This window comes from Xiphias gladius, chromosome 20 (assembly GCF_016859285.1).
Source record: "Xiphias gladius isolate SHS-SW01 ecotype Sanya breed wild chromosome 20, ASM1685928v1, whole genome shotgun sequence".
NCBI classification, from domain to species: domain Eukaryota; kingdom Metazoa; phylum Chordata; class Actinopteri; order Istiophoriformes; family Xiphiidae; genus Xiphias; species Xiphias gladius.
Genome location: NC_053419.1, coordinates 17,423,079 through 17,450,872, shown reverse-complemented (window position 1 = coordinate 17,450,872; position 27,794 = coordinate 17,423,079). Strand labels below are relative to the sequence as shown.

At 42.2% G+C, this 27,794-nt stretch overlaps 2 protein-coding genes across 2 annotated transcripts; one reads left to right on the top strand and one right to left on the bottom strand.

Annotated features, from left to right (window-relative positions):
* Positions 1-675: 675 nt before the first annotated feature.
* On the top strand, positions 676-1,908 carry rxfp3 (relaxin family peptide receptor 3). Its single transcript, XM_040157939.1, has one exon. It carries the CDS (start codon positions 676-678, stop codon positions 1,906-1,908), a length of 1,233 nt encoding a protein of 410 aa, XP_040013873.1.
* A 3,350-nt stretch (positions 1,909-5,258) lies between these two features.
* On the bottom strand, positions 5,259-26,600 carry slc45a2 (solute carrier family 45 member 2). The gene is made up of 7 exons (XM_040157662.1): positions 25,433-26,600; positions 22,941-23,117; positions 14,770-15,137; positions 11,932-12,075; positions 9,305-9,428; positions 6,851-7,056; positions 5,259-5,491 (listed from the first exon to the last, which is right to left on the bottom strand). Exons 1-7 carry the CDS (start codon positions 25,902-25,904, stop codon positions 5,270-5,272), a joined length of 1,713 nt encoding a protein of 570 aa, XP_040013596.1. The 5' UTR covers positions 25,905-26,600; the 3' UTR covers positions 5,259-5,269.
* Positions 26,601-27,794: the final 1,194 nt, after the last annotated feature.

Genomic DNA, 27,794 nt, shown 5'->3' with positions numbered 1-27,794 from the left:
ATATACATGTACCAATAGGCTATGCCTGTGCCTGTCTGTGTGTGTTAGTGAGTGTGTGTGTGTGTGTGTGTGTGTGTGTGTGCGCGCGCGTGCGTGCGTGTGTGTCTGAGAAAGGTGTGCGCGCCGGCGCGTTTGTGTGGGTGGGGATGATATGGGGGTCGGTGCACTTTGGTCAGTACAGATGCAAAGTCAAAAACAGCTGGTTTTCATGGTAAAACAAATGCAGTTCACGGGGCTTACATTGTTTTAACTGTTTTATACCTAACTCAAAGCGATATGGTTTTTTTCCTGCCACATGAAGTTAATTTGAAGATGGCCTGTTTTTTTTTTTTTTTCACATGGCATCTAATCAGAACCAAGGACAGCTCCAGATCCCGAGTGCTGCGTCAGGACGCTTTTTTTTTTTTTTTTTTTTCACGTTTGGAGAGCTCAGACGCACAGAGAAAAAAACTTTCCAAGGAGCTACGACGCCCACACAGCAGCGTTTCTGTCAGTTTGTGTCTGTGTCGGTTCGCAGGAGATCCACGCCGCTTTTCAGTGTGTACCTAGGTATCATTAAGGTAAGAAGGGCGCTGGCGCGGGAACCCAAAGTCCAAGGAGTTTGGTTTTTGCAGGAGGTGAAGCTTTTGGACCTGGATATGACCCTGGTGAATATCCTCGGGGGGCTGAGTTAAAATGTCCGGAGAACCCGTCGACACCAGTTCTGAAGGCTCAGCTGGAATAATCCACGCTGCCAACTTCAGCTTCACTTTCAACGCGACAAACCGCTCCTCCGGCGACTACTCTCACCCGCCGGACCTCGACAAAAGTGATTTCGTGGGAGATGGCGCCGCCGTGGTGAGGATTATCATCTCGGTCATCTACTCCCTGGTTTGCGCGCTGGGTCTGGTTGGAAACCTGCTGGTCTTGTACCTGATGAAGTCTAAACAGGTGTGGAAAAAATCCTCCATCAACCTTTTCGTGACCAGTCTGGCGGTGACTGACTTCCAGTTCGTGCTGACTCTGCCGTTCTGGGCGGTGGAGAACGCGCTGGATTTTACTTGGCTCTTCGGCAAAGCCATGTGCAAGATCGTGTCCTATGTGACAGCCATGAACATGTACGCCAGCGTGTTCTTCCTGACGGCTATGAGCGTGGCGAGGTACTGGTCGCTCGCCTCCGCGCTCAAGGGCAGGCGGCGGCGGACGCACTGCTGCTCCGCGCGCTGCATCACCGTTTTCATCTGGTTTTCCGCCGTCTCCGCCGCCCTGCCGCACGCGGTTTTCTCCACGACGGTCACGGTGTCCAGCGAGGACCTGTGCCTCGTCAAATTCCCCGAAACCAGCGGCGCCTCGCAGTTTTGGCTGGGGCTCTATCACTCTCAGAAGGTGCTGCTGGGCTTCGTGGTGCCGCTGGGCATCATCTCCGCCTGCTACCTGCTCCTTTTGCGCTTCATCACGTCCAAGAACATCAACACCTCCTGCGCCAAACGACGCGCCAAAGTCACCAAGTCCGTCACCATCGTGGTCTTGTCCTTTTTCCTCTGCTGGCTGCCCAACCAGGCGCTGACGGCCTGGGGCATCCTCATCAAACTCAACGTGGTGCATTTCAGTTACGAGTACTACACCACTCAGGCGTACGTCTTCCCCGTGTCCGTGTGCCTGGCGCACTCCAACAGCTGCCTGAACCCCATCCTGTACTGCCTGATGAGGCGGGAGTTCAGGAAGGCGCTGAAGAGACTCTTCTGGCGCATGACTTCGCCGACCCTGACCGCCATTCGGCCGATCACAGCCACCACCAAGCCAGGAGCGAACGGGCCACGGCAAGTCGCGGTCCCCGCCCGCGCGTCCGCGGAGCAGGCTGTGGTGTTTTACCCTCCGGGGGCAGTTATGTACAATGACCGGCGGAATATGCCGCAAAACAGCACTTAGTCTAAAGTGCCACGGACAGGTCCTTTTACTTATTTATTTTATTCCTATGTGAGTTTCATTTATTTGCATTTATGTTAAATGGACGATTTCTTGCCCCGACGTTGTGCACTACAGTATATAGTGACTATATTGTGTAGTGATGTAACTAGTATAACTATCAGAAACGCGTTTTCTCACACCAGTAGGAAATTGGCATAAAACCCACGGGGGGATCCTCCCACTGTCCCATACATGAGGTAACAAAGTTCACTTTATCCGGATGATTCTTGTCTCAGGGAATGTGTTCGTACCCCCCGGTGCTGGATGTAGAGTTGATAACTCTGAGGGCCCTGCGGAAAATAGCAATCAGTACTTCGATCTGTGGCCCCTATCGATGTGACTGACTGATTGGCTCAAACCTGGGATCCGCACCTGGGCTGAATGAGGGGAGGTCTACGTGAGGACCGTCTCTGTCACGTTCTGAACACTACCTGATGAGGACGTAGAGTCCAAACGTCGTGTCTGTATTCAACAAACTGCCTTTTTTTTTGGTGAGAATTTACTCGGCGTCCAGCTCGTTTTGCTTTTGAGACTGTGTGTCTCCACTCGAGGCATCTGAAAACGTGTTGGGATGTGCATACATGAGACATTGTCCTAAACCTATACGAACTACAGGCACGCTCACACACATTAAAAAAGAAGAAAAAAAAACTTGCATTTTCATTTAATTCTTTCATAATTTATGCAGAACTCCCTTAAAATTAATTAAGCAGATACATTAATTCAGAATTAGTTTTTAGAGCAACTTAGAAAAACCCATCAACCTTTAATATGTTTACTTTCTCCTATCTTTCCTGATGAAAATTTGACGTTTAAACTGAATTTTTAAAGACTGATTGTTAAAAAAAAACAAAAACGTTTCTTTAATTAAGCAGCTACAGGTAAAGGGATTAATTGTATGCACATAGCAACTGACTAATCTAATTTGTTTTGTGTTTCGAAATGTCTAGGAAACAGATTTTCATAGATATTTAGATATTTTTGTGGGCACTTTGTTGTTGTTGTTGTTGCTGTTGTGTACCACAATTACTTTTTATAAAATCGATTTACATAAGAAAACACATTTGAAAGTGCCAGATTCACAGTGATTAAGCAACTGAAACCTGCGAAGTGTTGGCGGAAATATTTCTGGTGGCTTCAGACACAGCAGCTCCCTTCTGTAGATGTCGGTACATTGCAAGTGTGTAACAGGCGAGCGAAAATAAGCTTTGAAAAGTGAACAAGCTATTGATCTCTCTCTTTACGAAAGCCCGGAGGCGGAAACAGAGATATAATGAGTTGTGGAGAAGGATAGCTTTAGTTTCTCCCTGTGATTCTGTAAAAAAAAAAAAATCTCTCATTGCTGACAAAGAGGTGGAGAGGTGAAGCCTACTGGCTACCACACATAAGTCAATCAATTTTTTTCTTTCTTGTGTAAATCACTTCCTGCCAATAGCTAAACATGCCCGCCTACTTTTTACTGTGCTGGAGTTACACTTTGACTATAGTTTTGTCAAGTTTAAAGATCCCCTCCAGACATGTTTTTTAAAACACAAAAAAAAAACATTGCTTTGAATAACCATTTCTTTCTGATGTGGCTTTTCCACAAAAAAGTTACTTCACTTCATTAAAAATGTTTGAAATGACATCTCGCCCTGCTATTATCAAAGGTTTGACTGCTGGACACAAACTGTGTCTTCCTCCAATCAGAGGTCCAGTCTCTGTGTATGTGCACTGGAGACTTCAGGTTTCCACATCACACTTGTGCAGGCTGCATATCGGACCAGGGCTGGCTCCAAACCAGAAGCGTCGCCAGCATTGGGCTGCCGGTGCTTCAGCCGGGAATTTTTTTTGACTTGCCCACAAATCTTTCTGACAGAGGGAAAAAAAAAAAAAAAAAAAAAAGTATAATCATCACAAAATGTAAATAACTTAATTCCACCACCTCCACCGAAGACCCTTGCTGCTGCCTGTGTGTGGATGTATAGAGACTGAGGGAGTGGGCGGGGCTGGGTAACGCCCTCTTGTACACAAACTCAGGCAGTCCTCTGCGGCCTCCATTTGGCATGGACGGCGTGCAATTGGCGCTACCTCTGCCTGGCTGTCGGGCTCACACAGCAGCGGTAACGACAAAGGGTCAGGTATGAGCAAAGGTTTCACGAGCAACAGTGGCCCTTGATTTGAGAACCGCTGATTTATTGACTAATGTTAGCTAAGCAAACCCTTACCCCTGTGATATCTGCTGCTGGTGCGCTCTGACATTTTTTTGGCAGAGAATGTCATCTCCACCAACATTAAGAGCCATCCTTATAATGTTATCACTAACACCTGTGTCCTTCCTACTATGACAAGTTGAAATGTCTGCTGTGGAAAAAAGGGTCTATGGAATAGAAAAAGGAGTATCCATTGCATGGACTTTCTGCTAACAGTCCCACGTTATGCCTGTCTATGATCCTGCAAGTTGACAAGTATTTATTAAGCTTACGAGCTTTATATATGAAGAGCAAGATCAAAGTTTGTCCTTTGTCCGCGGTGGCCCAAAGCCCACATGCTATGTACAGACTAATATGACGAAGCCAAACAGCCAACATGCAAGTAGTGATTCCTCCATCAAGATAAGCTTCAGAGATGAAAGGTTTTTCAAGGCCCCGCGTTTCTATTTGTTACACAGGAGCACTCAAGGCTCATCCAAAAACCCCGGCCTCAGCTCCAGATGGTCTGGGCTTAGCCCCAGACCTTGTCAGCTCCTGGAGGCTCCAGGAGTGTCGACCCCAAGGTTGGGTTACACCCAGGTCGACCTTGCCCTACTGTCACGGTTCAAAGATTTCAGGAACCAAGTGCAGACACACACGCGAAGGCAGGTAGGGGCAATGAAGGAACTTTAATGAATGAACGAACCTGGCTTACACGCGGATGGGTAGATGAGCTTGCCAGTGGTCAAGGAGCGTATGAATGAAGCTGGGGATCTCAGGGGAACAGCAGAAAGGCAGAACAGGGACGGAGCAGGAGGACCCCTTGGGGGTTAACAAGATAAATTTGGTTGGGAATCACTGGTTGAAAACACAGCCAGCTATCATACCACGTCAAAAACAAAAGCAAACCCCATTATTTAGGATTTTTAAAGGTGTACCTGTAAGCTTGGCGGGTGTAGCCGCCCTCTGGCGCCACACCGTGTCAGTCAACATTTTTGGCTCCACCAATGCTGACAAACCCTGGCTGTTAATCAAATCAGTCATTGAAGTAAAATTACAGGAATCATGAGAATCAAAGATATTTGAAGGATATAATAAAGAATCTTTATTTATTAAAACAATACCATTAAAATAGTTTTAAAACAGCAGAATCATTCCACATATCTGATGAAGAGAGCGATGAAGATGCAGCCAAACAGAGACATGGTCGAGGCTGAGAGGACCACCACGATTACGCTTCCTGCCAGGTTGACCAGAGCGCCGAGCCCCGCACCCACGATAATCTGAGCCAGCTGGACCATGCAGGTGAGCGCCGCGCAGTCCACCCCGGTGCCTCGTGGACTTTCATTGCTTCCTCGTAGCTTCACTTGTTCCTGGAAGCACAACAGGGTAGTGTGGAGGTGATTAGAGAAGAGGCGGAAGAGATGGCGGAGAAGAGACGGCAGTAAGCCTTGTATCTATTATTTATTTATGAGTATAAACTTGCTTGGATTATTCAGTTTGCAAAAAATGTCTTTTTATAAATTAAGAATTAATGTGGTCTCTTGTTCATTCAGCAAAATTAAAAGTTACCCTTTAACCCGAGAAATTGAAAATCTTATTTTCTTCAAGCTCTTTACACTTCACTGATATTAAAACACACTTTCTTAAACGCCGGGTAGTTGGCATTGAGTTTTAAATATGAACAACAAAAATTATTTTAACAGGTGGGATCCACGTGTCCTGGAAATCTCTGCGGCCCAAAAAAAAAAAAAAAAAACTGTGTTCAAGAGCAGCCTTTGTGCTGCCAATATCTAGTTAACTATGCAGGTCTAACGAGGAAACTAAGTAGTCTACTGCTTTTCTAATATAAACTGAAATCTGATTAAACACTGAAGGAACCTCAATTACATAGCGTGGTACCAGAAAAAAAAAATTGAACGAAGCACCTTAGATCCTATTGCAGTCTGCATTGCTCTGATGGGCTGCCTCTCTGAGTGTACCTACATGCCGTATTTGTGTTTTATTGTGCGCAGTACAACACTGTAACACTGTAATTTGAAGGCTGTAATATAAAGCCGTACTGTGTGCATCCAGGAATTCCTGGGAAGCAGCATCGATACTAGGTGGATTATCCCGGTGTAAGAAAGTAAATTGAGTTAGAGCGGCACTGAACCAATTTTACACATTAACTTCATTTTAGTTGTCACAAGGAGCATTCCTCAGTCTGGGAAAACAATTATGAATAGTGTCTTTTGGGGCTCTGGAGGCAGTTTTCCAGGGTTATCGCACCTCTGGTTTCAGACTTCAAAACAGGGAGGGTTGGCATTATGGGAACCCTATGGGAACCCTTAACCCTAAAAGTACAATAAGTTTTTGCACATTCAAATCAGGTGTAGGATGCTTCTTTTACTTGGTTTTCAATCTCAGAATTTAGCACTACTACTACTACTCTATAATATTGGGAAAAATTGTAATTTTAAACCAGGGCCAAGGTGGTGTCTTCATTTGTCTTGTTTTGTTTGACCGGTATTCCCAAACCCCAAAGATGTTCAGGTCAAAGAAAAGGATCAAGGACTCACATTTGAGAAACTGCAACCAGCAACATCCTAACGGATTTGGATCTACTCTTTGGCCGCACAGCCCCAGCTCTCTTTCGTTGAAAAATTTTTTTTTTGTTTTTGTTTTTTTGTTTAAATCCTATGCACCTCAACCCTGAAAAAAAACAAACATTTCCACTGCAAGTCCTGTACCTCCTCTTCACGCTGATACTCCGCTATCAGGTTGAATGGGATGGTGTATAGCGTGCTGGACATGACGCCGAACACACTGCACAGGATGAGCGTGACGATGATGTTGGGGAAGAGACCAATCAGGCTGGTGCCCATGCCGAACACAAAGTAGCCCATGAAGTATAATCCTTTCAGGCCTATGTACGGGAGAAGGAAACGCTGCACATCTGAAAACACACAAGTCACACAGTCAGAGGAGATCAGTGTTACTTGGCAATCACGGCAAACTTGAAGTGTGTGGATTCAGGGTAGATGTTAGATTGTCTCCTATGGTATTGCACCGCTCACATATATGTTGTCATACGCGTGTTAAAACTCTTCACAGTACACATTAGATTTGCCGCAGCTGACTGGACATTTGACTGGACAGACTATCATTCGTTTCAGAGTGGCAATGAAAAGCTCAGTATCCAGACTACAAATCGAGCCGTTCTCAACCTCATGCCATGCCAAGCCTTTATTATTTGACTGAAGTTTGCCTTTCATGTGGCACATTTTTTTCTCCCCCTGTCACAATTTTTATTTTACATGGTAGTTGTTACAGCAGACCTTATTTTGGATTAAATTGCAGAGCTCAACATGCCGCTGGGAAAACGTGTGTTTCATTGAAGCAGGCTAATGAGCGGTGGCTGACGCCTGCAGTCCCAATTCAAAGGAGAGGGAACCGGTAATTTCCCACTATAATGTTAGGCTGACATTCACAGAGGAGCTAATGATGTGAGATGTAACTGCAGGACACGGTGATGTTAATGGATGTGGCTGCTATGATCAATGTAGAGATAAACACACACACACACACACGGTCTCTCTTGGTTCTTGTCGCAGGCACAGACAAATGCAATGGCAAGAAAGCGAGTGCACCCCTCTGGAATTACCTGGTTTCACCAGGTTAATTAATTGGTCATAAAATGTGATGTGTTCTTCATCTAACACACAAGTATACATGAACACAATGTGCTTATGCTAAAGTCACGTAAAGAATTATAATTTTTTATGTCTTCTTTCAACACACCCATAAATAATTCACACTGTTGGTGGAAAAAGTAAGTGAGCCCTTGGATTTAAAATTGGTCAAACCTCCTTTGGCATAACTTCAAACAAGTGCTTTCTGTCAGACCTGCATGACATTCAGACGAAATTTTGGACCATCGTTCCTCAAGAACGGCTTCAGCTCAGCCATATTCTTAGGATGTCTGGTGTGAACTGCTCACTGAGCTCATCCCACAGCATCTCTATCAGGTTAAGGTCTTGGCTCTGAGCCCTAAAGGAGTGTTTTCTTTGTTTGAAGCCATTCTATGGTAGATCAACCACAATGTTTAGGGTCATTTTCCCGCTGTAACACCCATCTTCTACTGAGCTTCAGCTGGTGGACAGCCACTCCTTGATAAACCAGGGGATTCATTTTCCCCTCGATGATAGCGGGCTGTCCAGGCAGCGAAGCAGCCCCAATTCACGACGCTCTCTCCACTGTACTTGGCCTTTGGGATGATGTTTTCATGTTGGCAGTTGTCGCAGTGCCCTTTTCTACACCATACATAGTGCTGCTTCTTCCCAAATAATTCAACCTTAGTTTCATAAGTCCACAAAACATTTTCCCAGCAGTGCTGTGGAGTGTGAAGGTGCCCTTTGGCAAACTTCAGCTGATGTTTTTTGTTGGAGAGCAGTGGCGTCCTCCCGGTCGTCCTGCCGTGAACACCACGCTCTATGCAAACATGCACCGTGATTTGCATATAATAGGCTCAAGAACACATGTTACCCAGCTCCAATGATTCCTTTAAGCCTTTAATTGTTACGCTGTAGTTCTTGTTTACTTCATTGACCATTCTGCATTGTGCCTCTGGAGTCCACTTCCAGGGAGAGTAGCCACAGTGCTAAATCGTCCAACTTTAAATTTGTCTAACTGCGGGCTGATGAATATCTGAACTCTTTGAGATGACTTTGTGACCCTTTCCAGCTTTATGCAAATCAACAATTCTTGATTGCGCGCCCTCTGAGATCTCTCTTTTGTGAGGGCATGGTTTACATCAGCAGATGCATCTTGTGGACAGCAAACTCGAAACGTTTGCGTGGATTAATAAAAGCAGCTCTAACCCGAACCTCCATTCTGGCTTCACTGACTGGACCCCGGTTTTCCTAACTCCTGAGCCCAGTTATTTTTTGTTGATGTCGTTAGACTCAGGGTTCACATACTTTTTCCAACCTGCACTGTGAATATTTGAATGATGTCTCCTATATGGAAAAGACCAATACAACTGTTTGTGTGTTATTACTTAAAATAGATTGTGTTTAGTTATTTTTCTAACTTAGATGAAGATATGACCATACTCTAAGACCATATTCTAAATTTATACATAAATGCAGGTAATTCCAACGGGTTTGCATACTTTTTCTTGCCGCTGTGGCACATTTACTTACAGGAGTAGAGAGCAGAGGACACAGCATTAATACACAGTCCCCAGCAGCCCACTTCTACTCCTCTCTCATATGTGACGTAGGCTGTAGAGTTATGGTCTGCATAAGGATTTCCCTTGTATACAATCTGCAAAAAAGGGAAAAACAATTTTGAAGAAGAGAGAGTAAAATACATAGCGACATTTCCAGGGGAGAAACAGTTGTAACACTTTATAATACAGCCTGCAATGGACAGTGTAATGTCTTTGTATCAGGTACCAACAAATACTGGTTCCTGTCTAAGCTTAAATGTAGGTACAGTGGAAGAAAACAAGACTATGGGGATAAGAGGAGTAACAGCTGGGTGTTTTGGAGCAAAGGAGGAATAAATTAAACTCTTAATTGGTTCTGTAAATACTGGGTACTTACTGGGCAGCAGTACTGGCCAACTGCATTACTGCGTAATGTAATTTGCATTTTGTTGTTTCGCTCATTAACAAACACTACTGCGATGAAGAGGGGCGCTCCATTCTACCCACGGTGCAGGGATTTCTTATCATGTTTTCCACTTCATTACATGATTGTAAATACGGACAAGGTGAGAAATGGGACACTATTTTTGAAAATCTGAAAATCTTTCATGTTTAAGAAAGAAACAAAGTAATTATTCATTCTTATAATTACACAGTAAGAATAAAGTATGTGGGCTGAAATATCAAGTGTTGACTGTTCTCCCCTTTTCTCCCTCTTCTCTCTTTAATTACACAATAAGAACAAGGTTGTAAACACCATTGTACCCAGACTTTAGTTTTGTTTCCCAGAACTGTACCCTGCAGGTAACCAGTATTAAAAATATATATTTATACATTCCCAAAATTTATATCTAACTATATTTATTGGTACCTGATTAATAAAAGGAAATACACAGGCTTTATTATAAAGTGTTACTGAAACATAAAACACTGGCCACCATCTTTAACAGCTTTTATCTTTAAATTGCTCTCATCTTTTCCTTCCTATAAAAAGAGGCAAATTGCCTGTAACTCAACAGGGAGCCAATGACTATACATTTCTTATCCTGCCTATTTCTTAAATTGCCTACAATTTTAGATTACGTTATGGTGGATCCGGTCTCACTGAACCGGGGTGAGTCATGGTGGCAAAGTGTACCCTGTATCTGCCCGCACACCGTGAAACCGTAAAGCATTCATCATTCATCATTTACTTTCATGTCATTTTGTCACTGTGCCTCATTTTGACATTGAGTCATATTTAGGACTGCAAATAATGAGTATTTCCATTATCGATTAGTTGGGTGATTAATAAATTGCTTAGTTTATGAAATATCAGAAAACAGTGAAAAATACCCCGGTTTCCCAGAGCCCAAGGTGACGTCTTCAAATTGCTAATTTTGACCAAAAGTCGAAAAAAAACCCACCAAAGATAAGAAGAAATAAGTAAATTCTCACATTTGAGAAGATGGCAAAAGAGAATATTTGCCATTTTTATTGTATAACTAACTTAGCAATTAGCGAATTGTCAAAATAGTTGATCAATTTTCCGTCGACTGACAAACGGACCAATTGGTTCATTTCTACAATTTTATCGTTCATATGACCTTGCTACAAAAAACATACAACATCTAAAGCTCATTAACTAACAAGTTGTATCTTGTTAGCCTGGGTCTGGAGAGAGCCAATGCTAGCTGTTTCCCCCCGTTTCCAGTCTCTACGCTAAGCTAAGACAACCAGCTTCATATGTTAACGTGCGGACATGAGTGCGGCATCGGTTTGCTCATCTAACTCTGGGCAAGTAAGCTAGTGAGCATATTTCCAAAACGTTGAACTTTTCCTTTAATATATGAACACACTGTGTTTGACACACAGTATTTGTATTTGGTGCTGTATTTTGTATATGTTGCTTTACCACATAAATACACCACTCTCAAATCCAGAACAAACACAGCGTACTGAATATGCAAAGGGAATTTTAAAATTCAAATATTTGTGAAATCTGAGGGGCAGCAATTACTCAATTATTTTCTTGATTAACTGATGAGTTGATTTGTCTATAAAATGGTCTGAGTCCAGCCGGGGACCTTTATTGCTCGTCACTCCCCACTTTTCCTTTCTGCTCCGTGAAAGAAACACATACCATGGAAAAAAGCCTACCAGAGCCCAAGGAGACATTTTGAAATTTTTTTTGTTTTGCCTGACCTACAGTCGAAAAAAAAAACTCCAACAAAATTCACTTTACAATGAGGAGAAATCACCTTTGGGAACCCGGAACAAGCAAATGTTTGGCCTTTTTCGATTATCAAAAATAGAAAATCTGTGTGAGAGTGGAGAGCCAGAAATGATGTCAGCAACACGGTGCATTGCGTGTTCAGTGGCACTAATGACAGAAATCTGTAACAGTGGCTGGAAAATAAGCAGCAATTAGGAGCTGAAAACTGCACCGGAGCAGGCAGAGAGCAGTGATGGGGAACTTCAATGCGCAATTAAGTCCTTTTATGTTCTTAGTCACAAGATATCTTTTTTTTTTTTTTTTTTTTTTTTAAAATACCATATCGCTTGTCTGTGACCTTTTGAAGTGCATAGAGACAAGCCATCGTGTACAGTGTCCATATGCAGATGTGCAGGAATCCATACCTGTCCCATAAAATCAGTGAAGAAGAGCATATTGCAGAGGAAAGCTGTCCACCCCAGCAGGTGACTGACACAAAGGCAGCGGTAGTGGTTTGGCATGTTGATGAAGGCTTTCATCAGCGACCGGAAAGTCATCCTCTTCTGAGCCTGCAGACACACACAGAAATCGCACACATCATTGCCGACAGCTACAACACTGAGGGGAATCAGAGAAGAACACATAAAACGATATAAAACAGCTTCTCATAGCACTCATTACTTTCCTGGTATTTCATTGCTAGTGATTCTTAAGCCCACGACTGATGACATTTCAAAAGTTTCAAAAAAAAAAAAAAAAAAACAAAAAAAAAACACATGTCTGCACCATAAAGACCTTAATTAGAATGAATGAAAGGATTCAACATAAAGATCTCAGGCGACTCACATTGAGGACTTCGGTCAAAGGTTAGAGACAATAGATGATAAAAGATTAAAAGGCAAGGAAGATGATAAAAACATCTTGCGATAGATTTTCCTCTTTTTCATTAAAACATATTCAAAATATCAGAAGGCAACTCAACTGGAAATGGATCATTGATTGATGATGACTAATTGATGTCCAGAGTGTACGGAAACAAAAAGTAATTCATCAGTACTCACTGTCTACCTCAATGTACAATGCAGGAAATTATTGCACATGTAAATTTTATGTTCATAGGAGACATGCACACTACTATATAACAGATTAAGGAGGTTGTTTGAGGAGCTTCCCTCTGAGCAGCTTCAAAGTTAGTCATTTTTATTGGCCAAACCAGCGACACGGCTCTAGGGAGGGCAATGTCGGTCGGTCCACCACTTTGGTCCAGACTGACATAGCTCAACGACTATTGGTTTTTGAGATTTTGTACAGATGCTCATGGTCTCTGAATTTTAAGTACAGAATTTAGAATATCTTTAGAAATCAATGCAAATTATGTCCGATAAATGCCATAAATTCAAAAAATCTTTCATATACTGAAATAAAAAATACCCACATAAATTGTACGCTTGACACAATTATTGAGTTTAAATTAGTTCCATAAACAAAATCAAACAAATAAGACTGTGTTTAATTTTCAGTGATATATGATGATATATGACCTGAATTAACCAATGAATTATGGTTTTCGGTGTCTTTTTCACAATGGCAAAGACAAAAGAGCTGACTGAGAGCATCAGAAATGCTATTATCAAACACCATGACGATTCAAAAGGCTACAAGGCAATCGCCAAAGATCTTGAATTCCCTGTTTCAACAGTTGATAATGTTATCAAGAAGTTTCACAGTCATAAAACTGTTGAGACGCTTCCAGGACGTGGTGCTAAGAAGAAACTCAATGAGAGAAGTCCACAAAGGATGATGCAGATTGAGGAAAAACCACCATGCAAGACATCTAAAGAGCCTCAGGGTGACCTGGAGTATCAGCACTGGTGGTTTCGGCCCCTACCATACGCCGCATACTAAACAAAGTAGGACTCCATGGGGGAAGGGCTGCCTCTGGTACTGGAGGCATTGAATGTATCAAAGGAATGATGAAATCAGAAGATTACCGAGGCTTTTTAGAGCAAAATGTGTTACCCAATGTCAGAAAACTAGGTTTGAGGCGAATGTCTGGGGTCTTTTAGCAGGACAACCACCCAAACACACACCCAGCGGCACAAAAGAAAGGCTGAAAAGGGAAAGATGGTTTTGAACTGATCAGCAATGAGTCTTGGCCTAAATCCATTTGAAAACCTTTGGAGAGAGCTGAAATCTGCCATTGCAAAAACGACTGCAAACCTAAAAGAGCTTGAATGCATAGCAATGGAAGAGTGGCGGAAACTATCAGCAGACAGTGGCTAGAAGCAACAAGACACATTCAGACACTGTCATTGTTGCCAGAAGTTACGCAACCAAATTTTAGTGAAAGGGGCCAGTAAATTTGTCTGGGGTAAATTTTGTGTTTGTATTATTTCATTAATATGCAAGTTGTTTTTTTTAATTATTTCTTTTGTTCAGTAACTTTGGACATTTTATTAAAAATATATTGATTATACAAGATTGGTTAATTTTCATTTACTTCTGAAGATATTCTAAATTCTGTACTTAAAATTCAGGGGTGTCATTAATTTCAACCAGGACTGTGTATAAATACACACACACACACACACACACACACACACACACACACACACACACACACACACACACACACACACACACACAAACACACATATATATATATATACATCAAGCTCTGGCTGCTAGGTTGAAGAGATACACCAGAGAAGGAGAGGCCCAAGCCAAGAGAATCAATGGCCTGTTATCCAAAGACCCATTCTGGTTGTACTCCCAGCTGCAAGGGAATAACAGCACAAGGATAGACCCGCCCACAACTGAGAGTTAGTAATACTTGAAGGACATATGGGAGACAGAGCCATCACACAACGCCATTGCCAAGCAGTTGGTGGATCTAAGAGCACACCACAGGAACGTTGTTTTTTTTTTTTTTTTTTAAAAATTCAACATATATACAATATATATATACTGTATATATACACACATTAAAGCCGGTAACTGGCTTTAATGTTGTGGCTGATTGGTGTACATCTCACAGTCGTGAAGACATTTCACCTCCACTTACGTAGGATGCTTTCAATAGAACCATCATTAAATTACATTTCTACTCTCTACTGCTATGTTCAAAGTTCTCTTTGACCATGAGCAGGATAATTGGTTAAGAAAATGCACTGATACATAAATGAATTCTGCATTCCACTTAATATATAAGAATATGATAAAATAACTGCATTCTGGCAGACTGTTCCTGCACATCCACATACCTCCTTGTTCGGCTGTTTGGCACTGGAGGTCACCGAGTTGGCCTCGCCCAGGGCAGAGAAAGACCTTGGCCTGAGGTCTGGGACAGACGCTGGGACTACAGGAGAGACAGGCTCTTTGGCCAGTGCTCCATAGCCATTGCTCTGGGATCCCAAGAGGTGGAGGGCACTGGGATCTGAAGAGTCAGAGGCAGATGTCTCCCTGCCCAGAATTTTCTCTGGAATACTGAAGAGGTGCACAGTGAGGAAGATGCCCCAGGTCAATGCCGAGAAGAAGTAGATGACTTGGTACTCGGAGCCCAGCAGCTGACCCAACGAAGAATGACCCCAGTCCATAGCTCCCACCAGGTAACCACACGCTCCGCCCAGACCTGGAATGAACAGAGGCAAATGCAGATAGAGAGGTGCCATTGTTTTAAAGAGTAAGTACACCCTCGGATTTTGCGACAACCCCTTCCTTCCAGGATATTTTAAAAATACAACAGAGGAGCGGGTGGTCATGGAGGAAAAACAACTGTACGGAGAACAGCCTCACTGATACTCAGTTGTTTGATGACAAGTTTACTAGAAGCACATTTATGCACCTGTGAGAGAGTCACTGTGTGGGTACCTGTGTTGTAGCTGGGCTAGCAGCTCTGTATTATGAGAGGCTCTCCCACTGTGTGTGTGTGTGTGTGCGTGTGTGTGTGAGTGTGTGTGTTTGTGTGTGTGTGTGTGTGTGTTTGAGCGTGTTTGGCGACTACCGCTGTATAGTCATACCGTGCTGTCTAGAGTCTAGAATACCTGATTTTTTTGGTCCACCTGGGGGCAGTGGAAACAAGTAGAGATCACAATATTGACATATGTTATTTACAAATGCAGTAGTTACGGAGAAGAATTATCATTCATTTGGAGTCCTGTTTGTGTCCAACTGATGAATGTAAGTCGATATTCACTCTTCTTTTAGCTTTGTTTATGGGCTCTATCAACTCCCGAGGGAAACATCTGTCTCTGTAGCTGCTAAATGCTTCACTATGTTCACCAGCTCGTCTCTAAACTATGTCTGCCTGCTGTTTGCTGCTGAGTGGGTAGTGTAAAGTGGGTTTTTACAGCTCTTTCGAAAACGGCGCTGCAGGAACACTGAATTTGGCTTAAACAGACTTTCAAATCCAAAGGGGGATTTACAAGCTAATCTGAGAAGAAAAAAAACATTTTTTTTTCACACAAAATGTGTTTTGTTGGCCAAATCGCCTGCATTAACAAAATATGTCAACGAGAATCGATGTGACTGAATTTGTACAGTGAAAAAAAAACATTTAGTTTGGAGCTCTTCTTTAAAAACAACATATGTGGAAACGTTGGATATATTTCAGTAGTGGCTCTTACTTTTAGTCTTGGTAATAGCGCACGCATAAAAAAGAAATAATAACTCTCATTTTACTCAATGGAATCAGCCTCTAGCTGTCATCTCATACTGGTCTGAAGAGTGTTCTTACTTTCAGCTTTCACGTCTGTAGCAGCTACTACTGAAATGGTGCAACACGTTGTACAGGATAATATTTATCCAACATTATATATCTGCAGTGGAAATATACATACAGTACTGGACATACTGTACTGCAAATGAAAAAGGGAATGAATTGGCATCCTCTTATTTTCACTGGTGTGCCATAGGAAAAAGAAGGTTAAAACAGAAGAAATAAACAAACAACAAATTGTGTATTATGACACTGCTGATTAGTTACAGTATACAATAAAATTGAGTACACCCCTGCTCAGTATCACTAAAATGTTAAGTTAGAAAGCCCAAGGCGAATGAAGCCAGTTCATCTGAAAAACAGAAATGTTTGACTAATTGAATTATTATGAAATGTCCATAATTAAGAAATTTATGAAGTGCAAAAGGTGAGAGCACCTTTCATTAGTGAGATTCCATTCTTTTATTTTTTTAAATATTTTGTATGCGCGACTTTATTTTTATTTTTGACAGATTCGAGCCTCCTGGACATGGATGATGTCAGTCTTACACAAATCTGTGGAGAGATGTTCTGCTGTTCTTCACGGATGATTCTTTTCAGCTGCTCTTTGCTGGAGGGGTTTTGTCGATCTACCTTGCACTTTAAAATACTCCAAAGGGTTTCCTGTGGGTTTCAAGTCAGGCGACACTGGGCCTAATTTTCACTTTTTTCTTCTTTAAAAACTATTGTGTGATTTTTTTTACAGTGTGTTTTGGATCGTTGTCATGTTGGAAAATTCCTCCCCTGCCTAGTGTCTTGAGACTGGGAGTCATCTTTTCATTCATGGGTACACTCATAGTGCCATTTGTAAATGTCATCTCACCTACACCTTCTGCAGTCGCTGTGTTAGTCCTGACCAGGTCCACACCAAACATGCTGGACTCCATTTGGTCCAAGCTAATTTATTTTGGTTTTAGCTGACCAAACAATGTGCTGCCAGTATTCATCAGGCCTCTTTGGCAAAATTTAATCTTGCAGTTTCGTACTGTTTTGTGAGCAATATTTTTTTTCTTCTTGGACGCCGTCCGTAGAAGTTGACCTCAGGCACTGTCCTTCCCACTATCTGATAAGTCAACGAGACACCATTTTCCATAGATAATCCTTTTTCGAGGACGTCCACTGCTTCTGCTGTTATTGGTAGTATGGCTCTTCCTGTACCTCCTAACCACTGCTGCAGCTGTGTTTCAGCCAAGTTCCGTCACCTATCAATGCTCTTGTACCCTCTCCCGTCTTTATGAAGTCTCACAATCTGGTCTCTTACTTGTTCAGGCAATTCCTTACCATGTGGATCCATTTTGCATTAGACACAACCCAGGCTACAAATGAAGAAGCTGGAAATCACAGGTGTGATCGCTGTTGTTGCACTGAAGTTGTACTTGGGCCTGTAATTTTAGTGTAGCCTGTCTAACCTGTTTGTTTTTAATTATACATAAGATTAAATACCCTCCAACTGAACAAATGAAACAAATACATTTATTGTACTCAGTTTTGTTATATACTGTAATTGAATTGTTGCACACTTCGGAAATGAACCCTGCCGACATGGAGCACAAATCAGCATTAAATGATGAATACCACATTATTATTTTTGATTGCAGTACATTATTTTGGTTTAGTTTTATCACGGCACAGCTAAATACTTTAGACAACATGAGTCAAACTGGATATCCAGGCGGTGGATGTGGCCCATCGGGGCCTATTTAGCCTGTTTGCATGCTGGTATTATGGCTCAGTGATTTCACTCACAGAGAAAAAAAAAGGTCTCTTTGCTCTCTCTGCGTTCCATTAACAACAAATCCTCCTCTCCTGACTTTGAAAGCAAAGTTAAATGCCAAGGCCAAACAGCTTCGAGAAAGTTGAGAGACTCACCACTTCTTTAATGAGCATCTCAGTTGGGAGAGGTGAGATAACACAGCTTGCTTTGTTATATTAGTGTCGTATGTGTGCGTCAAAACATGGACAGATGGACAGAAAACCCTCATTTAGTCCTCACTGCTAAATATGCTGATTGCCTGTCGCCTACAGTATTTGAACGAACAGTCTGTTTGTTAGTATGCAACATACTAAATCTAAATCAAAGAAAATGTTTTTGTTTGGATGTGGTTTTTAAAATATTACTATTCAAGGAGAAATTCACGAACTGGACAATAATACTGATGCAGGAGGAGCCCTTATTGTTTGACTAATGCTTCCCATAATAGTTGTTACATGCCTACGTTATAATACACACACACACAAACACACACATCAGCTTTTTCCCAATTTGGGAAACAGCCTTTGTCCCCAACTGGGGGACAAGCTGTCCCCAATTAACTGGGCTTTAGTCTGAAATTTGTCCCCAAAAAGTAAACTATCGCAGACACACACACACACACACACACACACACACACACACACACACACACACACACACACACACGCACACACACACACACCCAAGCTGTGTGTCTATGGATTTCAAATAGAAAACATACATTACATGAAAAAATAAATAAATAAATAAATAAATCACAAAATGAAATAACAAAAAATGTATTTGATTGGTTGATCGACTGACTAACTGGTCAATTGATTCATTCAATAATTAACTTTTGCAATTGCGGTCAAATGAGAAGATATACAGTCCTCTACAGTTGGTCACCTAAAATGGAGGCTATTTTTCTAAATATCAGCAGCTGGCAGGTGAGGTAATAACCACTTCAGTAGTCAGGCTTCACTTGTGCCTGTATGAATGGAACATTGCTGTGTGTGTGCTGCATCAAGCACTCTTCTCTGATTCAAGATCCGCCCCTGCCTTCTTTGTGCGTCATTAATGTACCTTGCTCCCCCCTGCCATAACTCTGAACGTTTTATTGCAGTGCGGTGCAACCGAGCGAAACAGAAATATCACCGTGGACGCCCTCCAAAATATACACAGAGAGACTGAAAATGAGAGAGGAAGAGATTTAATGTCGGCAAGATGAAATTTGATTTGAATAGGCTATCATATATCAATTAAACTGAAGCGCTTTCACATCACAGCAACAAAAATCATATTCTGCAAGGCGGAACGAGCTCACAGCTCTAACTCGAGAAGGTGACCCGAGTAGCTCGTATACATTTATGGAAACAACAAACCTCAAAAATGACTGTGTTTACTGAAAACACGGCAAACAGAGTTTACAGTGACGCTAGCAGGTCTCTGAGGTTGCGATTAGGCTACATGAGCTAAATGCTAACATCGGTAACATGCTTGCAATGACAACGCTAACAAACGGATGTTTAGCAGGTATAATGTCTAAGCTAAAGGATAACCAAGGCCATTGCAATTCAACCTAAAGGGGCCCCTTGAATTCTGTAACAGATTCCACAACAATCCATCCAATAGCTGTTGAGACATGTCACTCCAAGCAACAAATGTCAGCCTCATGGTGACACTGGAACAAAAGTCAGGGGATCAATGAAGTCTATAGGACTCATCGTCTGGGCACCATGTGCACCTGAACCGGATTTTATGGAAATCCATCCAATGGTTGTTGTCTGGACAACATTATTTCAACAACAATATCTCAGTCTGGAATCGCAGAGACCCGCACAACAGCTCTTGCTCCCTCCTCTTCAAACCTCACATACCAGCGGTGGCAGGGGCGTCTAAAGAGTCATGTGCCTGGCCTCTGCGTCTCTCAACCCAGACCCATGACTGCAGCACATGACTAGCTCAGGGCTGGATTACTGCCTGACTAGCATGCTCACACCACTCGGTGCCTGCTGACAGCTGAGCGCACCAGTGGTGCAAGCACCATAAACATCATCTTGCCTCCTAGCAGTGAACTGAAAAATTTGTGCTTGACTCCGTATATTTTTAAGCATTCCTTAATAGACTCACTTGGAACATATTTGTTGAGGTTATGGTGCTTTACAGACGTTGTTTGAGAGAAGAATGATACCAAAACATGAGGTTTCCCACATGTATGCTGTATAAGGTAACAAATCATGCAAACTTCCGCTTTGTAACCCTAACCTAAATGTTTTTAACTCAGCCAAAGTAAAGACATAGTTAGTCTTACCTGTACATATATCAAAAGGGGACTGAGTTGTCATCTGAAGAACGTTGCTGATATACTGCTGAAATCAAAGCAAGATTTCTCAGGTTCCCCTTTCATTTAGTAGAAGAGTCCAAACCTGTTTCCAATGTTGAACTAAATTAAGCTGTTTTATAATCTTCAAGGCCCATTACCTACAATCAACTACTATTAAAATATCATTGACCCGCTAAAGGATTAGCAATTGAATGTAAATAGAACTACATTGAAATATGGGAAAATTAAATGTTACAAATGTCCATCTTTCTTCCCTGTTCTTTCAGAAATGGGCTGCTGGATTGCAAAGGGGTTGTAAATACAATTTACCATCGGGAAAGCACAGAGTTTGTATTTTGAATAGAGGATCTACCAAAACACGGTCAGCTTTTAAGGGTGTCCATAAGTGGCCATCCCAAAATCTCTCCAAGAACGAGGTGTGCAATTAACCAGGATATCACAAATGCAGCTGTAGCATTATTGACCTCGGCTGCACTTAGCGCTCTTGATTTCCCCTGTTACAGAAAACATAATGAAAATCCAGCTTAGGAAATGATTCATAGTATGACTCTTGGAGACACTTTGCTGCATCTAAACTTTAACGACTTGCTATTATTTGCTCTGTATCTCACATTACAGTATAAATCTAGAATATATTCATCCTTCTAGCCATAGGAAGGTGACATTAAGATGAGGTAATCCATCATGAAAGTGATCCAAAATATGAAAGAACATCTGCATCAAAGTGGCTGAGGAAAACGCAATTTAATGTTTTAGAAAGACAACCAAAAGCCCCTCTGAGATGTCAGGCTTGCACCAGAAACAAGTGGCTCATGTTTAAAAACTCACAGATTCCGACATGAAAGAGGGAGTCAAACTTGTTGTGTAACTCCCTAAGAGACTTATTATAAAAAGAAGCATTTGATTATCCTACGCAGATATAGCAAAGAGCGGAATATTTTTCACATTGGGGCATTGTATTGGAAAGATTTCAGTGACAAATCTGTGAAATAAATATCAAAATCGCCTACTCAGAGTTCCGTTTTCCTTTTTCCATCTAGCTATATTTATGTTATAATATGTTTTGGCTAACATTCAGTGTCAAAAACACTACAGAAAAATTCTTACACAGAGGAAATTAAGTTTCCAGTTTAATGTGAGGCAAGCAATTGAAACAAACACAAGAACAGGTTGAAACAGCTGCCTGCTGTGTCTGGAAACAATGGTGATGAGAGTGGTGAGAGCGAACCTATACATTCAATTTGCAGGCTGCAAAACCAAAGCTATGAGCTAAGAATATGCTTAAAAAAAGCTTTAAAATAGAGAAATAATAGAAATAATTATCTGTGGGTTCATCACTGTGAGCGAGCCTTCTCACATACACAGTCATTACTTTTGCCAAGGGGTTTATGCAATCACCCATGTCTGTTTATTTGTTGGTTTGATGGTTTGTTAGCAGGATTGAGCAAAAACTACAGAACTGACTTTGCACCAAACTTGGTGGAGGGACGGGGCACGGGCCGGGAATGACACATTTAATTTCGGGGCAGATCTAGATCATTTGCTATGAATTTGAAGTTTTTCCTCTGAAGTCTGGTGTATGTTCTCTGACATTGGCCTCGGCGGAGGTCTGCGCTCTACTGAGCGTTGTCAATACATAATTATTCATTACAGCAACTTTGAGTGACAGACCTGATGACCAAAGTATTCAGTAAATGGACTAATACTTTATCTTTTTATTTTATATCCATTAAATTACTTTATGGATGATCATCCATACTGTAAAAGATATTATTCAGTGAAATTTATTTTCATGTGTTGTTACAGATTAATAAAACAGAGCAAGCTACAGAGGTTACGCTTAGTTGTGTCAGTATGCTTGGCCAAGACAAAGTCAAGCACATAACCAAACCTAAAACCACAACTTGTGTTTTTTACACCTTTACAATGGTTTTTGAACAGATTAAACAAATGAGATATTACATATTAATCAGTGAGCCATAAAGGTGCTGATGGGCAGATTTTCAGAGTCAGGCTAGCTCTTTCCCCTTCTTTCCAGTCCTTATGCTAAGCTAAGCTAACCGTCCCCTTCATATATTTACCGTACAGACACGACAGTGGCATCAATGTTCTCGTCTAACTCTTGGGGACAAACCAAATAAGCGCACTTCCCAAAGTGTACCAACTATTCCTTTAAGAGCTCTTTTGCCTCTCAGGAACACTTGTTGGTAGACATGCACCTCGTCCACAGCCTCGCTGCACATGCAGACAACACACAGACTGCAACACAGTTCATGGAAATCTTCACACACTCCTCAGTATGTGCTGTTTCCACCAACTAGCACGTGCTCGGTCACACAATAAGAATATCAGGTTTAATTCAGAATATCGCTGCCATACACCATTAGTACGAGTTATCTTATCTTATTTACCTTATCTTGGCTAAACTCTCACCAAACAAATAACTAATGCTGATTAATTCAAAGCAAATCCATCGAGACGCATGTTGGAAACAGCCACCAAGGAAAGATTTATGACAGAAACAAGCATAAAATAAACACAAAGGCAGTGTGTATCAGAGCAAGAACAACAGCACCGTGTGCGCTCTGTATTTACAAACCTGTTAGTAGAGCATGGTAGTGCAGACCTCGTTCCTTGTCTTGATGTGAACACACATCAAACAGGTAGGCCTTGATGGGCCCGTCGATGAAGTCTGCAGCGAAGTCAAACAGCACGACGCCGAACATCACCACCACTATGGCCCATGTACTCCTCAATGACCTGTCACTGACCAGCGCTGCAAGACAGAGCAAAACATCCCATCACTCACCGAGCACCGCGGCGAATTACCGAAACAATAATGCGACGGTGATAGCTCCACATCAATACATTCGTTTTACGGATCTTAAAGCGTCAAATTTGCGAGCGTAATTTTCATAGAGATCCACATCAGCAGGAGCGAGAGTCCCATTGGAAAAGCACAATGAAAGGCACGTGGAGCTTGTCAGAAAGACAATAACAAGGCTTTTTTTTTTTTTTTTCAAGAAAACCAATTATGTCTGATGTTTAATAAGCTGACTGTTTGAACATTATGTCCAGTCTTGTTCTGTGTTCGCTTCAAAAAGAAATGAAGGATGCTCCAAAAAACATTTCCCCCCAGCACAACGCACGTAATTAAAACATAATGAAGAGGATTTCGCGCTTAAAGTAGGAGAGTGTGTTTAACAACATAGAAATCAATTAAAAAAAACCCTAACATAGACTAACTGTAGCAGAGAAAAGTTACGTTAGCAGAACATTACACCTCCTGCCACGCTGCACTGTGCTAACACAAAGTGTTAACTGACCTTTTTCCAGCTATTGAACAGAAGGAAAAATACAATTTAGAATCTACAGAGCAATTCATGGGAAATGTGACGCTGTTCTTCTTTTTTTTTTAGGTTAGACTGAGGGCAGTTGCAACAATGCAAACATTATGACACAAGACTTATGTAATGCCACCAAGTGGTAAATGCCACATTATATCCTGTGGCATTTACTACAACCCTGAGAAACACTGAAATACAATCAGCTTATCCAGCGTATGTCAGGAGAAAGAAATACTTTATAGTCCATATGATGATTATAACAAAGCCCGGTGGCTTTTTCATAGAAACTCAAACAACAATCGCAGCATTCAAGAAAGGAAAGGTTTCTGTAAAACAGCTGATTTCTGCATTTCTTTTGACCAAAGCTCCGGATTTGAAATAAGTATTCTATATTTCTACGATTTACAGTGGCCTACAAAGAACAGCTAGAACAAATACACAATTTTTCTTGTATAATTGTGGTTTCATTACAAAACACAGATCTCAGTCTAGTTTACCAAACATCCCCTCAAAAACTTAACATTGTCACTGTGTTTGCTATAATGTGTAACAGATTGTTAAAAACAATATCTTTGCGCATTAAATATCATGTCCAGCAACTTCTCTAATTATCCTCCCGTCAAAACATATGATCGAGGTTTTGAGGATTTCAAGCCCCACGATTCGAAGTTTCCAGGTTGAGCCGTGAAAATCCAAGTGGGTAAAACAATCATTCAATATGCACCTAACGTCTCACCGATCCTGTGGAGCTGCTCGGTGGGTAACAATACAGCAGCTCTGTGTATTGCAAATCATGTGCAAAGGAAGCGATCTCAACTCAACTTATCTTTTTTCGAAATAAATAAATAAAGATCACAGATTCTTTTGTGCAGAGATCTTCTCGTGATGTTGCCTAGAGCCAGGTGGACTCCCGCGAAACGGCGCCGACGTTTCGATTTTATTAGCAGCTTTTCCGACTTCAAATTAAATGTACCATGAGATTTTCTCAGTCATGCCCCATCCTCTGTCTGTGCCAGTGGGCATCCGCAGAGGACAACCCAAAACAAGTTACACCTCAGTCACAAGTTAAGAGCTATTTCGGGACATTGTGCCCACACATTTAACAAGTTTGATCTTTCTTTTTTTTCTAATGGATGTGTCAGTTTTTCCCCAAAAGCTATGAGCGAGCAGATACTGATACGATTGGGAGCTCGAGTCTGTAAGAGTCCGAGAGAAAAAGAGGAAGCTTGAGGGCAAAAAACAAAAACTAATTATAATCTTTGTATCAGCGTGAAAACAATCCAATTAGATCATGGGCCTGAATGGCAGGTTCAACGGCAGGTACAAGCTGATGTTCTTCGAGGGATAACACAGAGAATGGAAGCAGTTAGTGCTCCCATCCTGACAGAAACATCAAGATAAAATCTTCACATATTTGCCTTGAGTTTGTTGAGTTTTACAAGATTAGTCACAATTACTCTTCTACATACTTCCAGACATGAGCACACATAAAATTCAGATCAAATTATTGTCAAATCTCCACAGATTGCTCTGCAATATTTCTGTTTCTCTGAGATGGAAAGAGCTGATTCATTCTCTCTTATTCCCTCTGAATCAAAGGCAAAGTCGGCCCCAAGACAAGAACTAATTCTCTGATATGACAAGATTAAAAATATAATTGTACCTCCCCCTTCTCACTGTCTCGTTCTTGAAGTTTATCTTTCATTTCCTCAAATCACCCCCTCCCAACCCACGTACCCCTCACCTGAGATGACAGCATCTCCGTTAAGGAAGAGGGTGATTCCCAGCAGCATGAGGATGCCCAGTGCCAGGATGTAAGGCCTTCGCCGGCCCCACGCCGAACGGCAGTGGTCGCTGGCCGAGCCGATGATGGGCTGGAGCAGGAAGCCCAGGATGGGGCTGATCAGCCACACCAAGCTGTACAGGCTGCGGGGAAGGCCCACGCTCAGGAGCACTGGTGTGACGAACGCTGCCTCCACCGCATAGCAAAATTCCCTTCCGAACATGACCAGGCCGTGGAGGATAAGGCGGCCCCGAGAGCGTCTGGGGGGCTCCGCGACTCCGAACACGGCGCTGTCCCCACTGTCCATGTAGCCATCTTTGGAGCTAGTGTAGTCTGTTGAGTACTGGTGCAAAGAAGCGCTGATGTGTTTGCCGGGTTCCGGGAGCCGGCAGGGTTGGGGCCTCACAGACTGGTCCTCTGATAAAAGGGTCATAGTTGAGAGAGGGGAGAGAGGCGTATAAGGAGAGAGGGAGGAAGGACGGGAAGAAGGAAAAGGGAATGAAAAGGAGATTCAGGTAAAAAGAGACAAAGACAGAAATTCTGGTATGGCAGTGTCTCTCTCAGTCAGCCAAGTGATGGATAAATGGCCGGATGCCCAGTCCTTGCACCGGTGCTCAGCTTGGGCTAATCCTCCTCTCTACTGCATAGCTGGGCAATCAGTCCAAGATCCACACAGCTTAACTTCACATGTGAGGGTCTGCCTCCTGGTCTGAGCGGAGCAGAGCTGGACTCGGGGAAGAGGAGAATGAGAGGGGAGGAGAGAAAAGAAGTGGGTGTATTCACTGGGGGTTTCTTCCCCCTCTTCAGTCTTGAAAGTACTCTAGTAAAGGCCCGGGTCAGTTCCTGGCAGTGTTTGTGATGAATTATGTGCATGTGAGTGGGAGTGTGTCATAAAGAGGGTTATTTATTCCGGCCAGAGGGATTCTTTTTTTTGGCGCCTAGTCAGTGATCTTTTAGTTAGGGGGCTTCTGCTCGAGCTTTCAAAGTTTGTTTCGTCCACACTTTGATTTCTACTTTAATTAATCGCTTCTTTTTAGCCGTGCTGGCAGCATGGCTCTGGATGGCAAGGTCCGTCTGTTAGACGGTCGGTTGGTCGGTACACCACTCAGATCCAGACTGAAAAATCTCATCAACAACATGAAAACACTTATAAGTCAAATGAGAGAGAGAGAGAGAGAGAGAGAGAGAGAGAGAGAGAGAGAGAGAGAGAGTGTGCCTGATTGAATACGATTCTTTATTCTCATGTGGTTTGTAAAAGGAAACTCAGTCTTGTGTAGACGTGAGCTTTCAGGGCTCGAGGGGAAGACGGCCAGTCCATATGAATAAAGTTAAATGAGTGCCTGACCTGAGAGGTTTTTGATAATTGCCTGTCGTTTTTTATTGCATGTGTCATCAGATCATCATGTGCTCGTTCGAACTGGATGCATGTGTTTTTTTTTTAAATTGCCTTTGTAATCAGAGAAGCCGGATGACGCAAAGGAGTACATCAAAGGTTAGGGTTGCGGTGTTTAAATATTAGGTTTCGCATTTCTTTAACTAACTGTGAGCAGGAAATCACAGGCCGTATCATGAAATATCGCGCTGGGATTGCAATGATTATTCTTCCCGCAGCCGGTGTGCTGATCCGCGACTAACTTGTTGCGCTCACGCTGAGGGGAAGCCATTAAGACGGCTGCTGCTGTCGTGAACTTAAGCCAGCATTTGAAAAGAAATTTTTGACCAGCTCTTCGCTGGGAAGTGCATTATGGTAAAAACTGATCGCTATCAAAGAGTTTCCTCGGAAAGGTCAGGTGTCCGCCATTCTCAGAATCAGCCGACCAGCCCTGTAAATCACAAGAATATCATTAGGACTCAATGACACAAATAGATAGACAGTATGTGAGCAAAGAGAGAGACAAAAACATTCTTTGTCTTTCATTCTTTTGAATTTTAACAAACATCTTTGTCACGTTACCCAACTTGAACCTTTCAGCACTCCTCCTCTGCTGAAAGATCAATTTTCTACATATATATATATCCTAATTAATACCCCCAATCTTGGAGTACAAATCAGCGTGGAGCAACTTTCCAGGACAGCCTAGGGTGATGTTCCCCTTTCCACTAATCTAATTTGCAAAGTCTGACTGGTTGTAAAACATCGTATAACAGGTCAGATTTAGAATAAGAGGCACGACCCAAGTATATGGAGAAGACAAGATGGAGAAAAGACTCAAACAGAACACAACTCGCCCAGAATAAAACACCGGTCCTTACCTGTCTCAAGTGGTGTTACTATAAAATTCTGAGGTATTTGTACTTTCCTTGATTATTTCCATTTGATGCT

Excerpts from the sequence above, each read along its gene's own strand:
- slc45a2 (XM_040157662.1), bottom strand. The coding sequence starts at position 25,904 with ATGACCCTTTTATCAGAGGACCAGTCTGTGAGGCCCCAACCCTGCCGG. Across the intron at positions 9,429-11,931 it reads TCACTGATTTTATGGGACAG|ATTGTATACAAGGGAAATCC; the intron begins GTATGGATTCCT and ends CCTTTTTTGCAG. Across the intron at positions 5,492-6,850 it reads AGTATCAGCGTGAAGAGGAG|GAACAAGTGAAGCTACGAGG; the intron begins GTACAGGACTTG and ends TTGTGCTTCCAG.
- rxfp3 (XM_040157939.1), top strand. The coding sequence starts at position 676 with ATGTCCGGAGAACCCGTCGACACCAGTTCTGAAGGCTCAGCTGGAATA.